Source organism: Thalassophryne amazonica, chromosome 9 (assembly GCF_902500255.1).
Source record: "Thalassophryne amazonica chromosome 9, fThaAma1.1, whole genome shotgun sequence".
NCBI classification, from domain to species: Eukaryota; Metazoa; Chordata; class Actinopteri; order Batrachoidiformes; family Batrachoididae; genus Thalassophryne; species Thalassophryne amazonica.
The window spans coordinates 94,355,935-94,373,134 of NC_047111.1; the positions used below are offsets into that span (position 1 = coordinate 94,355,935).

The 17,200-nt window shown below is 39.0% G+C and overlaps 1 protein-coding gene across 1 annotated transcript in view; it reads right to left on the reverse strand.

Annotated features, from left to right (window-relative positions):
- LOC117517989 (roundabout homolog 2-like) overlaps window positions 1–17,200 on the reverse strand; it is a 334,769-nt gene that overhangs the window by 65,800 nt on the left and 251,769 nt on the right. Inside the window, exons 12-14 of the mRNA XM_034179106.1 lie at window positions 15,333–15,499; window positions 15,134–15,255; window positions 4,049–4,280 (exon numbers count right to left, since the gene is read on the reverse strand). Coding sequence (XP_034034997.1) covers window positions 4,049–4,280; window positions 15,134–15,255; window positions 15,333–15,499 — 521 coding nt within the window. The remainder of the gene's footprint in view (window positions 1–4,048; window positions 4,281–15,133; window positions 15,256–15,332; window positions 15,500–17,200) is intronic.

The window sequence follows — 17,200 nt, forward strand, 5'->3', positions numbered from 1 at the left end:
GATAATTGGTCCAATGATGGTCTTTAAAGTTATCTTAAAAGATAATCTGATAATGAAAATGTTATCTTTGATAATTATGTTATCGGATTATTGGAACTGTGTCCACCAGTGCGTACAACATCCAATTTGTTCTTGCAATGTTGTTACAATGAGCAACCATGTATCAACGTTGCGTACGGCGATATTTGAGCGTATATGGGATGTACGCCAAAACGGCTGCGCCACTTGGCATTTATCAATGTGGTCATTGGCGTACGCTGCGCTGAAAATATACACCAGGTTGAGAGGTGGCATAAATTATACACCAAAATGAACCAGCACTGGAATCCACATAAAAATGAAGATGATTTGAGAGGTGGCATAAATTATACACCAAAATGAACCAGCACTGGAATCCACATAAAAATGAAGATGATCAACATGATAAACAGTGCCATCATACAAACCAATGCATATGTTACATAAATAACACTTTCCTGATTATACTACATAATAATCAATACAAATCTGGAGCACAAATTATGGAGCACGATCCGTGGTCACAGCGCTGACTGCAAAGACAGCGCTGCTCGCCTTTTTCTCCAGACTTCGAGCCTGGAGCCAGAGCAGCGGTGAGCTTAACTTCATGTGGTGTGATCATTTTAGACTATGAAATTGATAACAACTGTAGGTTCGTCATTCCCTTAATTCGCCAGTGCTGCAACCAGGTTTTGTCGTCTCCATTCGGTTGTCACAATAAAATAAATACAGAAATACATTTAACAAATAAATAAATCTGACAGATTAGGCGTGTCTTATTAATTGAGCGAACAAATATCCACATGTCACATGTTTATAAGAATCTTGTTGCCCAGAAGAGAAAAGAGCGCCAACAACTACTCATAACTGTGTTTGTCACTCGGAAACACACACCTGCTCCAGCGAGATGTGAGTGGGAAAAGGCGCAGCGTCAGGACGCAGAGGCCCGATCTGTGAAATACTGGTCAGTCACTATTAATAATTTCTTATGTGTCCAACCTCGTTCGTTGATCGTTAAAATTAATTCGTTAGTTCTAAATGCCATCATAATTATTTATAGGAAAACGTTCTATTTTATTTCTCAAACAAATGTTTGGGCCTAAAAACAGTTTGGTATTATTTTCCTACTAAGGTTTGAACTTTGAGAGTGTTTACACACGAGAGAAAAGTGAGAAAATGTTCATGCCTGATTGAGAAAGTGTATAAACTGTGTAGTGAGGGGTTTTACAGCTTTGAAACGTCTATAATAATTGTAAAAAATAACGCTGACTACGTCGCGGTTTCGCATATTACGGGCTATTTTTTAGAACGTAACTCCAGCGATTAATGAGGGACCACTGTAACACTTTATTGATTATATACTACAAAACATTTGATACGACAGCCGCTTTTGATGCTCTATTGGCATACGTCGTGATTGGTGGAGTTCTTTTTCATTGCCGTCTCCCGGCTTCCATGTCGTAAAATGAGGGTGTGTCTGAAGCGGAGTCTGAATATTTATGGGCGTGTTTATTATAATTACGATCGTTTCCACCCGCCGCATTTATCAAGGTCACGTCAGGCGTACGCCAGAAATGGGCAGGTGCGCACTGCTTGATACATGTCACGGCGACTTTGGTGTATTTCAAGTTTACGCCGTAAATTTACACCACAAGTGCGCAACATTGATACATGAGGCCCAATGTGTGTACCACATTCTCACTGCATCTGCCTTATCATTATCAATGCTGCCAGTGCTGTGCTTTTTCACTCATTCTGCCAGTTTTCTTGTGTCCACATGTTGGTTGCATAATAAACTACTGTCAGAAAAACTGCTCTCTTACTATACCTGCCCGTCTTGATTTAAACACAATCAAATATGCTACATGTATGCGGGTGTGCATGCTGACGAATGCTTTGAAGCAAACCTCAATTTGTATGAGGAGTTGGGGGGGATAATGTTTATTTGTTCTTGGAGTTTTTTTTTTTGTCTACATTTCAGGAAGCTGAACAGTATTTTAAAAAGGCACAGACTGCTGCTTGGGTATTCATTCTGTGTGCAACAGCTAATAATGTTTTGCTCACAACTACACATATATTTGACTTATCATGAATTTATGGTCTTTTCAAGAAAAAATAAGCATGTGAGCTACAATTTTCTGCATGTCATTTCAATGGTGCTGTTTCAGCAAACTGGTGGAGCTTGTCCAGTCAATCACAGATTCACATTAGGGGAAGACAGGAACCATTAAACAAAGTTTTGCAATTTCCCTATGCAAGAGTGCAATCCCATCAGATGAATAATGACTACACTACCAGTAATGATCCAGGCTCATATTACAATAAATGGTCACAACATCGGAAAGACTCAGGTTGGATCAGAGTGTGTTTCTTATAAATGCATCTAATACTGGCAAAAAGATGTAAAAGACGTTTTAAGCTGTTAATGATTCCAAACCCTAAGAAGGCTTTCACTATTATGTACAGAGCAATAACCAAGATGAACCAAAGATACTTCAAGACTTCAGGTACAGATTGAAAAAGTGCAAACATAAGGAATTATGATAATAATGCAGCTATCAAACAACCTCAACATTAAAATACAGTACTTATAACCAGGTCAGGACAGATCTGGGTGCAGGTCTTGGAGCATGCTCTGGTGCCATGTGTCTCTGTATACACCATGCCATTGAACTGTCTTGGGTCCTGGATGGCAACCACCCAGGCAAATAGCCAGTCCATCCCTACTTCATGAGAAATCTGACACACTAGCAGAATATCATAACTGACATTCCCTTAAAATGCAAGTTATACTCCTCATCAGAGGCTCCTCAATGCATCTTTCTTTTGATGTAAAGTCATTCCAGGGGTCCCCAAGGATCCTCCAAAGAGATCGAGTATCAGAAACATCCAGTTGTCATTGCAGGTGATTGGTTAGTGTCCAAGTGTCACAACTGAATAGTAAGAGGGGAATATCCTACAGGTGAGGAACACACACACATCATCTTTCATTTGGATCTTTGATGCTGACCTTTGATCCTGATTGCTGATCCTGTAACCACAATCCAAGAAATCACAACCAAGCAGTAGATTCTGACCCCACCTGATGGTAATAGCTGATCTGACATCCTGATTGATGAACTGATTAGTGACCTCTGATCCTGAGTTCTCATCCTGAACGCTGACTTTTGATCCTTACTGCTGAACAGTGCTCATTCATTCATATTTAATCTTGATCATGGATCCTGACTTTTGATCCTGATCACTCTGATTCTGTAATCAAGATCAAAGGACTGAGGATAAAGAGGCAGATTCTGAACTCTGATGCTAATTGCTGAATTTAGATTTAAAATTAAAATAAAATTCTTCATTTTGTATAAGAGGGTTATGTACTTACTTTTTAAATTTTGCTATTAATCCTACAGAAGTCCCTTGAATGTATCATCTAAAAACCCAAGGTTAGTAAGAACAAAGACAATCAACTAAGAAGAGCTACCAGCCATTATGTTCAACTGTATAAAACAAGAGGACATGAAAATCACCACAAAAAGGCTAATTATGACAAACAAAGTTCAATGGAAACTGAGACGACTTGCTTGGCAGAGAAAATGGTCACTTCTGGCAGCCTCATTGTGCATGTGGTTGGTGTGTGAAAGGAACACGGCAGCAGGGGTCCATAGAGGGGCAGAGAGAAAACTGAGCTCATGTTGAAGGAGACAGCTTCTCTCCTCCCCCTCAACACATCAAGAGACAGAGTCCTGAGCCTGTCACAGACCCCCACTGCGCTGTCTGTGAGACCTGTTTTCACACACAGGGGACATGCCACTGTGGCAGTACGCCTGTGTGGGTGGGTGCACTTGAAATGCCATTACCCATTAGAATCCAGCCATGAAACCATTACTGCAGGCAACTAAAGATAATAGTGGGTACAATCATTTCCGTGAGTGCTTCTGCACGTACAATAACAGATAAATCTTACATTTTTCAACATGCAGTAGGTTAGAGACAATGCTGTTTGTCAGGAAGGTGAATTATGGCTTTTGCAAACTACCTTCTTCCATGGTGCGTGCTGTCATGGATTCACTGTCTGCGCCCTGGAACTCATTGAAGTACGGTCGCACTTTAATCTCATAGACGATGCCTTTCTTCAGAGCGGAGAGAGTTATGTCCCTCTCTGAAGCCACCTTCAAATCTTGCATCTGCCAAGGTCCTGGGGAGGGCAACCCTGACGTTTGTCGGTACAGAACCCGGTAGCCTTGAATAAACTGTGATGGATTCTCCACCTGAGAGGAAAGCAGAAGGAGACGAGACAGTTTTAGAGAGGTACTGTTCATTCATAAAGTGTGTGTGGGGGGGGTATACATCTATGTGAAAAGTCTTTTACAGTGCTGGATTAGCATTTTGGTTCGTACCCCCTGTCAGTGACAATTTATGCCTCAGTAATTCTTACAGTCTAATTAGTTATAAAGTTGGAGAATATCTGCCAAAGCTCAGAATAGTCACATCTGAGATAACTTCATTATAATAATGAAAAGTGAAAAAGTGTGTGTTGTGTGATGAAAAGATTACAAAAAATATAAATAAGCTGCCTATTGTTACCCTTGAACCTTCATAAAGATGCTGCAGTTGCAACTCAGGACTCAGTTCTGCAATAAACAGATACAAACTATACATAATATACAGATAGATACACACACACACACACACACACACACACACACACACACATATATATATATATATATATATATATACATACAGGGTGGGCCAATAAAATGTTACCACTTTTTGCTCGTACACAGGTTTTTGAAATGAGAACTTATTCTAAAATCTTATTTACAGACTTGTAACAGAAGCATCAAATGTATTCAAAAAGTATTATTCAAAATGTATTCAAAAAGTGTCAAAGTATTTTGACAGCACAGAAAAAACAATCAATATTATCAGACATTTTCTGCATGACCATGTGGCTGAAGCATATACTTTTTTGCCCAATGCACAGTTTTTAGTTCAGTCTTTCATTTTTGATGTTTTAACCCTTTATCTTTTACACCACATGACCAATATAACCTCCTTGTCAGACGTTTCCGAAGAAACAAATCATCAGTCTTCAATTTTCCGGAAAACCACCTAGCAAATTCAAGTCTCCTTGCTATTTGCTGGGGAGTTAGTTCGCAATGAGACTGAATTTTGTATGGAAAAAGTTGCAAGTCAGCCCTTAGGATGCGTTGCACAGAACTCAACAATTTTTATTCTCTGAATTAGGGTCAACTGCAGCAATTTTCTTGGACTTTAATGTCTTGCAAAACAAACTTTAGGGTTCCTGAAAGGAAAAAAAAACACCATTATTTCCCAGTAAAACCAAATCCTGGTATTCATATTTCAGAGTCCATTTTGGGAACATTTTTTGAGACACTCTATATATACACAACACAGGTTCACATCCCTACTTCTCAATATAGTCACCACCTCTCTTAATGACTTCTTTCCACCTATGAATGACGGCATGTAGCCCAGCTTGGTAAAACTCAGCTGGTTACTGATGTAGTCATCTCCTTCCAACAATTTTCACTTCTACATTACCATCATAACGTTTGCCCCTCAGTGCCTCTTTCATTGGACCAAGGAGACAGAAGTTTGGACTCATCATTATGAACCAGAACCCAAAAGACAATGGTGTCATCCGCCTTTTCCAAAGACAAAAAAGTTCAAGGCAGAAAGGTCCGCTGGAAAAACCATTGGGACTGTCTATTAGGATGTTCATGTTGACTTCTTGCCAAGACTAGAAACAGTCAACTCTAACACATACACTGAGACCCTTAAAAGAGAGCAAGAATCTGCCAAGTAAGACCAAATTTGGAGATGAATGAAGTTCTTCTTCAACACGTCAATGCCAGGCCTCACTTGAGCCTCAAACAAGGGAGGCAATCAGCGCTCTTGGGTGGACAACTCTGTCACATTTTCTCTAATCACCTGATTTAGCACCCTCAGACTTCCATCTCTTTGGTCCAATGAAAGAGGCACTGATGTGACTATGCTGAGAAGTAGGGATGTGAACCTGGATTATATACAGTAGCTATGTCTTGATGGGCAATATGTATGATTGTGTTCCTTATTTCCTATACAATGCAACTGGAAAGTATTCATAGCACTTCACTTTTTCAGTCATTAAAAAGGTTACCCCCAGTTTATGTCCTCATGATGCCTGTTGACCCACTAACCAATAGGTATGCTCTGGACTGCAACAGCTCACTTAAAAACCAACATACAGTGCATCTGGAAAGTATTCACAATGCTTCACTCTTTCACTTTTTACTTTTCCACATTGTGCTTTGTTACAGCCTTATTCCAAAATAGAGTAAGTTAATTTTTTCCCATCAAAACATTACTCTCAACTAGGAATGTCCCGATCTGATCACATGATCGGAAATTGGGCCCGAGCACGTGGTTTCAAACTTGATCAAAATTGGACGTTGCATCCCGATCAGGAATCTGATATAGATTTTATCCTCATTTTATCCTCATTATTTTGATCAGCGCTATTTCAGGCTCATTAAAGCGTCAGAGGTGTGAGACGTGTTGCTTTTTAGAGGTGTCACAAGCATCGCTTTAGTTCGGCTATGACTTGACGCTTCTGATGGGAGCGCGCATTGCCGCTTGTCGGCAGGCTGACGTGGTCAAAGTTCAACCCAATCTTTTTTTTTTTTTTTTTTAATTGAACAAAAGAAAAAACATAAGTTCAACCGGACAGAGGTGGGGGAGTTACGCACGCAAAGTTTCTTTCGCAGAACTGCTGTTTGTGTGTTTACGCACTCAGCCTGACGCCTAGATGGAATGACAAGAGGATGATGGACACTTTCCCACCGAAACTCTTGCTCAGTCATCCTTCTGTGCACAGCAGCACCCGGTGCTGACCAAGTCCTCAGGACGATGATCTGTCATCTGATTAACAAAAAGAAAAAAACCAGTGGTGGGCACAGATAACCAAAATATTAACTTTGATAACAGATAATAAGATACTGAAAAGTTATCTTTGATAAAGATAAACCGATAAACCACCCAAAAATGTACCGGAAGTTACAGATAATCGATAAATTCCGGTGTTGTCTATGGGTCAGTTGCAGTTACTAAAGCGCTGAAATTGATTTTTAACACAACCGCTTTCGAAAGCATCAAAAGCAGTAAAAAACCTGAAGAATAAGCAATGAAAGTTAGACCATGCTGCTCCCTGCAGGAAATACTACAAACAAATCCTGAGAGCACCCACATAATCAACTCTTTGCGCTTGTTTACAACAATACTCTCACCATAAAAGCACATCAAGAACAGCCATAAAGCCAGCTTTCTATCACTTTCAACACTCCGGTCAGGCGGAGGTCTTGAAAAATAAAGTCATACTAACTTATGGTTTTTTGAAAATACTGATAGAATAACTCCATTAATGTCAATTCTGTCATTTGTACAAAGTTAAAATATAACATATATCTTTTAATGTTGAATATGGCACTAATTCTGAGGTTTTGTAACAAACACAGACCGCAAAGCATTCTGGGAAAAAGTGCTAAACAGTGATTGGTTCAGTAATCCATTATGTAAACCAACACATTAATGTGACGTGTGTCGTGTGTTGGTTTAAAGATAAATGTGCTTTTGTAAAATATTCCATTTTTATTTGTAAAAACAGGCATTTTTACGGAGCCCTGGAAGTGTCATCGCAATTGCATGTGTTAAAACTTTTATGATGTTGTAAAACGTGCACTCAATATTAGTAAGTAAGTAAATTTATTTATATAGGGCCGTTCACAGACATAAGGCCATGTACACACGTTGTCGGGTATTTGTAAAACCGAATATCTTACCCTTTCAGTTTGGGGAAAAAACTTCATCCACACTACGTTGTTTAAAAAAAAAAATCCATCCACATCGAACTGTATAAATGTGTTTTAATTAGTCTGCCCAGACGTTTAATACTGCCATGAACACTCCTGGCCAGTAGATGGCAGTAGCTTGAAAAAATGTCAAACAAAATTCCAGATAATCCGTGTCTGCTACATTTAAGATGCGTGGAATTTAACAAATGCAAATACACTAACGTCTATAAACCCAGAGAATATATTGACGAGAGTTTTAGGCACTAGAGTTTAATGCTGTTATCTGTGAACCCTGAACAGAGTGTCTGAAATGCATTTGTCCTGTCGTGAACGTCTGAGATTACCTTATGCTACCCATAAAGCATTGCTGCCTGGCACAGCATGTGCTCACAAAACCTTAAAAATTAGCACATTACTTTTAAAACGAAAACATATATCTGATATTTTCACTTTATAAACTTCAGACATGACAATAATTTTAAATAACTTGTCTAAAATGAGTGGTTAAAATTTAAACCATAAGTTAAACATGTATGCCTCTGGATGACTTGGTGACATTGCGATTATATTAGTATGGTGTTAAAAGAAATGACTTTTTTTTGGGTCACCAGTCTCTTTTGCTTACAGATGATGGAGTGGTTTCTGATTGCAGAGGATAGAATAACATGCCTATTAGGAAACTTTTAACAGATAGGTCTCAAAAGCTTTTACAGTTTTAGAAATGTTTTTCACTGTTCATCTTAGTTTAGTATGTTATTTGTCTAAAAGTTATCGGACAGTAATTTATTGGAAGATAATTAGTCCGGTGATGGTTTTTAAATTTATCTAAAAAGATAATCCGATAATGAAAACGTTCTTTGATAATTATCTGTTATTGGATTATTGGAAGTGTGCCCACCACTGAAAAAAACAAATTGTCCTGTGATTGTTTGTCTGCAAAACAGAGCGAGAGATGGTGTGCACATGAGCGACGTGCACATTCATCACATTTAGGAGCGCATCTTAAAGAGCTTCCGTCTTCATTCATGTTCACTACGCTTCTCTGAACTTGTTGAACACTGATAAAGCATCAGAGGGACACTGAGGACTGTCAGGACGCAAATGTAAATTTTTTTTTTCCTTTTACTTTTCAAGTTGACTTTTGAATTTTCGACGCTCTGAGCTGTGACGTAGCTTCGTGCTGTCCAATAGGAATGAGGCGTCGGGCCAAAACACAGAAGACTAGTGGCAGAAACCACTGATCTGTACAAATGGTAAATGGACTGCATTTATAAAGCGCATTTCCATCTGCATCAGATGCGCAAAGCGTTTTACAATTATGGCTCACATTCACCCCGATGTCAGGGTGCTGCCATACCAAGGTGCTCACTACACATCGGGAGCAATAGGGGATTAAAGACCTTGACCAAGGGCCCTTAGTGATTTTCCAGTCAGGCTGGGATTTGAACCACAGATCAGTGCAGAAACCGCGTGTCTGAAGAAAAATCCTTGGAAATGTTTTTTGTTGTTTCTGATTTACTGTTTAAAAAAGTTTAGAACACTTGTAATTAAAATAGCTAAATCAATAAATGGTTCTTTACAAACCTTTCATCTATAAATTAAAACCACCTGTTATTTCAGATTAGATAATTTCTTGTTTAACATAAGTAACCTTTGACATTTATTTTTAGACAAATAAAATAACATGGAAATTTGTACATTTTTTAAGTCTGGTAGATTATTACTTGATCAAGCTACCTCAAGGAGAAGTGCACTGTTTAAGTGATAAATAATAAAATAAGGTGATTAAAATGAAATTATTATATATTTAGCATTTGTTCATTGTTCATTCAGGTTTTTAAAGTATCGGATCGGGACTCGGTATCGGCAGATACTCAAAATCAGATGACTTGGAATCGGATCAGGGCCAAAAAAACCTGATTGGGACATCGGTACTCTCAACACCCAATAATGACAACATTTTACTTTTATTTATTTAATTAAATAATTAGATTTTAACTTTTATTTTTAATACATTTGCATGAATCTAAAAAAAAACACTTTTGCACACTGTCATTGTCATTATGGGGTATTGTGTGTAGATATTTTAAGGAAAAAATGAATTTCATAAAGTATGGAATAAGGCTGTAACAGAACAAAATGCGGGAAAAGTGAAGCACTGGATACTTTCCAGATGCACTGTATAATAAAATAAACTGCATCGATCTTTGACTCACCCTCATATGTACTGTAGCTGTAGTGAAAAAAAAAAACTGATGGAGGAGATATGGGACAAGACAGGAGCCAATGGCATATATATATATATATATACGAGGTCTGTCCATAAAGTATCATACCTTTTTATTTATTTTTTAACTATATGGACGTCAGACAAGCTTGAACCCTCGTGCGCATGCGTGATTTTTTTCCACGCCTGTCGGTGACGTCATTCGCCTGTGAGCCGGACCATTTCTAAGCTGATAGCTCTGAGGATACGAGACCGTCGTGTGCTCTTTCTCTGGTTATCACAAGAGCTGGACATCAGCCATTTTCCGGCAGATTTCACTTTTAACGAGATTTTGTCATGGAAAGCCGCGCGGAGGCTTCGCGCGTCACGACCGATTCGCTTTGGAAGCGAGACAAAGGAACACCTCCGTTTTGGCGTGTCAGAGGACAAGTTTGGACATGTCCAGCTCTCCACAATTTCACTGATACTTACTGGACTGGTAAGCATTGAAAGCCGAGATAGACATGATGTCTATCTCGGCTGATGTCCAGCTCTTGTGATAACCAGAGAAAGAGCACACAACGGTCTTGTATCCTCAGAGCCATCAGCTTAGAAATAGTCCAGTGGCTTGTGCCGCGTCGTCGCAGTTCATAGCGTGGCGCACTGAGCGTCCTTAAAGGGGGCCTTAAAGCTGTACTAATAGACCTTATTCTCTGTGAAGCCCGTAAAATTTTCACCGAAAACCAGATACATTTTTCGAATGGTTTCCAGGTGCCAGTCTCTAACAGCTTCTGAAAACATTCTGATGGAAAAAGAACCCAAATCATTCCGCCATTTCCAGACAATGAAAATCCGACGAGGGGGCGGGACCACTCCTTCCACAAGGCGTGCTCACAGGCGAATGATGTCACCGACAGGCGTGGAAAAACTCACGCATGCGCACAAGGGTTAAGCTTGTCTGACGTGAAAACATATGAATCAAATCCATATAGTTTAAAAAAAAATAAGAAGGTACAATACTTTATGGACAGACCTCGTATATATATATATATATATATATATATATATATATATATATATATATATACTAAAAAACAAAAAAATTGAAAATTGTATTTTTTTTAGTGCAGAAGGTTCCTGGTTCAAACCCCAACCCTTCCACATTTTCTATGCAATGTGGAGTTGCGAAGGAAAGGCATACGGCGTAAAACCTGTGCCAAATCAGCATGCAGATACACGTTGGATCTGCTGTGGCAAAACAAATGAGCAGCCAAAGGGTCTTAGTTTTTACAACAGTAGTTTGATAAGAGCATATCATTGTGATCTAATTCTATCAGAGGAGGTAGAGGAGGCATCTTTTCCAATACTTCACCCTCCGCCACACTCAAAAAAAAAAAAAAAATTGTCATACCACAATCATGTTTTTTTCCTGTAACATAAAAATGTGGTCCATATCCTATCATGGATGTAACACTGCTTTTCTGAAATAATACGACACCCTCACTGACGGTGAGGCAGTGCTACGGTAAGACAAGGCGCTCACTACTCACTCAACTTGGGGATGAATAACCTCGCCCAAGGACCATGAATGATTTTCCGGTCTGACGGGGATTTGAAATGAGGACCCTCTGGTCACGAGCCCACTGTTTTCACCACCACCTCCTCCTATAAAGCTTTGGGCATTCTGGACTTGGATTGCACTGACACATATCTCTGACCAGTTTCTGCCTTTTGTTGGGGCTTACCCTTCTTTTCATTCATAAATATTTATTTTTTCAGGCCTGGCCTTCCCTATATGCTGAATACACAATTGCTTAGAGCTTTGAGATGCCATTTGTGGGGCTTCAGTCATGTGCATAAAATGAAGCAAATTTGGTATGGGGAGGTCTGGAGTTGTTTTCTGATTTTTGTTCACCATCCGACAGTGGATTGTACTGAAATTGAATAAAGGAGCTTATTGAACTATGTCACTCAGAGTCATGTCAGATAATGTGCACTGACCCATTCAGATCAGCCACAAGTCAGCCTCTACAAGTGACAAGCATGAATAAGGTCTGTCATTAACCCAGAATGCAGATAGCTGTAAGAACTTGCCAACAGACAAAAACAACATTTTCCAAATAAAGGACTGACTCCAAATTGACTGTAGAAGTAACACATGTTGCATCTAATGGTGACACATTGATCCTGCGCACAAACATTATTCTTAATTCCACCGTCACCTCAAACCATTCGACACTGATAGAGCACCAGCTGTCCAGACTATGAATATCTATTTCACAATGCCTTCTCTGCAGTGATGCCAGTAATGCGCTTTTTTCAGTAACGAGCACCAGCACGTTAATCTTTTCCAATCAGTAATCAGATTAAAGTTACTTCTCAAAGTCACTGTGTGTTACTATAATTTTTGTATTGTATGTCGATTGCAGCAGCCCGTGGATAGGCGGAGGTCGGGGTTTGACAGAACTGCCCACTTTGCCCACGACGCATTTGATGCTGTGAGCTTTTCATCTGTTTTCTGCAGTGCAGCTCTGAGTTGAAAGAACGGCTGTCCTCTCTCGTAGCGTGGTGACAGCAGCACTGCACTGAGCTTTACAAAGACATTTTTACGCTTTTTTTCTTTAAAACTCTGTGCCCTTCCATGTGTGTCCTCGCTAAAACAGCTGATCCGCACGCATTAACAAATGCTTGTTTTTTCCACCCAAACATGCGTAAAGTCTTTCTGAGGATGACATGACGTAAAAAAAATGCTGAAAAACATAAAAAAAAAACATTTCCTACCTGTCAAGCTGGTTGTGCTTCTTCCATAAATACAACCCCTGGCAAAAATTATGGAATCACCGGCCTCAGAGGATGTTCATTCAGTTGTTTAATTTTGTAGAAAAAAAGCAGATCAGACATGACACAAAACTAAAGTAATTTCAAATGACAACTTTCTGGCTTTAAGAAACACTATAAGAAATCAAGAAAAAAAGATTGTGGCAGTCAGTAACGGTTACTTTTTTAGACCAAGCAGAGGAAAAAAATATGGAATCACTCAATTATGAGGAAAAAATTATGGAATCACCCTGTAAATTTTCATCCCCCAAATTAACACCTGCATCAAATCAGATCTGCTCATTGACATTGACCCTATGCCATGACATTGACCCTATGTGTCTTTTTGCAAGGAATGTTTTTGCAGTTTTTGCTCTATGGCAAGATGCATTATCATCTTGAAAAATGATTTCAGCATCCCCAAACATCCTTTCAATTGTCCAAAATATCAACATAAACTTGTCATTACATCATCAATAAATGCACAGCCATCTCCCCAGTGCCTTTATCTGACATGCAGCCCCATATCATCAATGACTGTGGAAATTTACATGTTCTCTTCAGGCAGTCATCTTTATAAATCTCATTGGAAAGGCACCAAACAAAAGTTCCAGCATCATCACCTTGCCCAATGCAGATTCGAGATTCATCACTGAATATGTCTTTCATCCAGTCATCCACAGTCCATAATTGCTTTTCCTTAGCCCATTGTAACCTTGTTTTTTTTCTGTTTAGGTGTTAATGATGCCTTTTGTTTAGCTTTTCTGTATGTAAATCCCATTTCCTTTAGGCGGTTTCTTACAGTTCGGTCACAGACATTGACTCCAGTTTCCTCCCATTCGTTCCTCATTTGTTTTGTTGTACATTTTTCGATTTTTGAGACATATTGCTTTAAGTTTTCTGTCTTGACGCTTTGATGTCTTCCTTGGTCTACCAGTATGTTTGCCTTTAACAACCTTCCCATGTTGTTTGTATTTGGTCCAGAGTTTAGACACAGCTGACTGTGAACAACCAACATCTTTTGCAACATTGCGTGATGATTTACTCTCTTTTAAGAGTTTGATAATCCTCTCCTTTGTTTCAATTGACATCTCTCGTGTTGGAGCCATGATTCATGTCAGTCCACTTGGTGCAACAGCTCTCCAAGGTGTGTTCACTCCTTTTTAGATGCAGACTAACGAGCAGATCTGATATGATGCAGGTGTTAGTTTTGGGGATGAAAATTTACAGGGTGATTCCATAATTTTTTCCTCAGAACTGAGTGATTCCATATTTTTTTCCTCTGCTTGGTCTAAAAAAGTAACCGTTACTGACTGCCACAATCTTTTTTTCTTGATTTCTTATAGTGTTTCTTAAAGCCAGAAAGTTGCCATTTGAAATGACTTTAGTTTTGTGTCATGTCTGTGATCTGCTTTTTTTCTACAAAATTAAACAACTGAATGAACATCCTCCGACGCCGGTGATTCCATAAGTTTTGCCAGGGGTTGTACATGTTGTCAATTCTGCCTGCTTTGATGGCCATCCAGGGGTGATCCAGGGGGGGTGAAGGGGGAGCATGGCCCTCCCACAACACCCCTAGTTTAAAGGTCCACTTTTGAACTAAATTTTTCATACTACTACTACTACTACTATAATAATAATAATAATAAGAAGAAGAAGAAGAAGAAGAATTTTAACAATTAAAATCTTAAGAATTTTAAATGTTACAAAGAATTTAGTAGTTACATTTTTAAACAATGTAGATTATAAATTTCAAGTTTACTGTTACAGTGCCGTCAACAGTTAAATATGAGGTCAAGAAAGATGTCTTTATTTTTTATAAAACAAGTATTTATGTTCATTGAAGTGAAGAAAGAGTGACTATAAAGTGTGTATTGCCCAAACTGGTTCTCATTTTCATACTGAGGTTGCAAGGGGTGGTTGTCAGCAGCTGTTGAAAGTAACTAATAAAAGTAACTAGTAATCTAACTTAGTTATTTTTAAAATTGAGTAATCAGTAAAGTAACTAAATTACTTTTTCAAGGAGTAATCAGTAATTGGATTACTTTTTCAAAGTAACTGTGGCAACACCATTTCTCTGTGGGTGCCAACTAATCTCAAACACAGGAACATGGCAAGTGTAAATTTCTCATCTAATACTGAGGCAAGATGGTTTTTTTTCTGTTTTCATTGGGCTGCCACAAAATTACAATTGTAATAAATGCAACAATTGTTTTCAAAAATACAAATGCCAAATACTCACAGTCCATGTGACCTGCACAGAAGTGGAGCTCAGGACTACAGGGTTATGCATGCTGACCAATACATCTCCCAACTCCTTCTGCACTCTGTGATGGTCCACACCCTGTGCTGTAGGACTAATGTCTAGAAGAATAAGAGAGAAGCCATGTGGGCTCATTTGATCACTTGACTCCATTGCAGCTGTTTTGAGATGGATTTACCTTGTGTACGGACAGGATCTGACATGGGGCTGGGGTCTCCAAGTCCTTGAGCATTAACTGCCCTGATGATGAATAGGTACACTGTATTGGGTCGTAGGTCGTTGACGGTAAAATCCGCGCTCCTCACATGGTCTGCTACTGTCTGCCAGCTGTTACTGACTGACTGACTGGAAACAGCAAGCAACACTGATGTTTTATTTATATAACCCAATCAAAAAACACAATCTATAACATAATTCTTGAAGGCCCAAATCTCTCTGTTATACTATGCCAAACATTTCAAAATCCACACAAAGTTAGATTGCTAGTTTTTTAGACAACATACAAAATTACCTGAAGATGTGCAGTAAGAGTTTTCTTAGCAAAATAATTTTTTTTAAGTACCATTGCTCACTATAGGGCAGCACAGTCTTGTTCGAACCCCTGTGTGATATCATGGGATTTGACCACTTCCGGGGACAGCCTGCCAGTGCGCAATACAAACACTGCATCACTTTACACGGAAAGATGTTGTACAGTTGTGTTTTTGGCTGCAATCACCAAGGCAGTTGTGAAAAGTGCAGGGTTTTTTTTCGGTTCCCAGTGGAGAAGGGAAGACAAGACAAATGGGGGAGGTCGTGTCGGTACGTTTTAGCCTACACACCTAGCCAGAGTAGCTGTGTTCTCTCACCTGCACAAGTGCCTTGACATGTTTGAGCTCCGGGTCATAAACAAACCACAACACATGCCCACTTTCCACACTTTTTCATTTGCGTTTTACTTTGTTTTCTGTGTAATTTGCCCAAAAACTCAGCGAAAGTGCCATGTTTCTGATGGGGACATACGAGGGCTGTCCCTGGATGTATGATTATTGCGTCATATGCGTCATATTTTAATCCTTTAGTGCCCATCCTCAAATGAGGCTGCGCTGCCCAATAGAGGCATTTAGCTCATGCTGTTAGCCTGTTAGCACTGTGTTATGTCATGCTAGTAACTTTCATGATAATATTAGCCAGTGAGCATTGCATCATGTGATGCTAATTAGCAGCACATTATGTGGCACAAGCACATTCTAATGCTAATGTAAGTGCATTAGCATTTTGTGACACCCAGGAGCCCTGTGTTATGTGACTTTAGCAATTTTCCATCATTTTTCATGTTAAGATTATCCATTAGCATCACATAATGTGATGCCCGATAGCATCACATTACGTGAAAGTCACAACTTTGCATGCCAACATTAGCCCATTAGCGTTGCGTTATGTGATGCTAGCGAGTATTTAAGAAACGTGAATGATTAAAATGATCGTGAATCATTGCTTTATGGCCCTCCTGTCACTCAGGTCCGCAGCCACAATTAGCGTGTATTTTTTAAGCACATTATAAATCCCTTGCTCACAATGGAGGCACTCAAATTGTCCTGACATGAATTGCAATGTCAGCATCTTCACAATGTACCTAATGCCAAGCTAGTGCCAAGCCAATTATGCAACAAACTGTAACTTTAATAAAATAAGAAAACAGTGCTGCAACACAATGACATCATTGACCAATTATTACCAACAACTGGATGGAATGGCTAGACCTTGAAATATGTTTCTCAGAATGTTTGCAGTAACTGCTCCAAAGAAACACTAATGATTCAACAGATTATAGTCACATTTATTGGCTGTGATCAAAACAAAATGATTAATTAACTCATATTTCCCAAATACTATGACTAATAAAACCTACTAAAACAGCTAGGTATTGAAATTTGGGAGATTTTATATACACAGCATTAACTGAATTCTATAAAAAATGTATGTATGCGTACATACACACACACACACACACACACACACATATATATATATATATATATATATGTGTGTGTGTGTGTGTGTGTG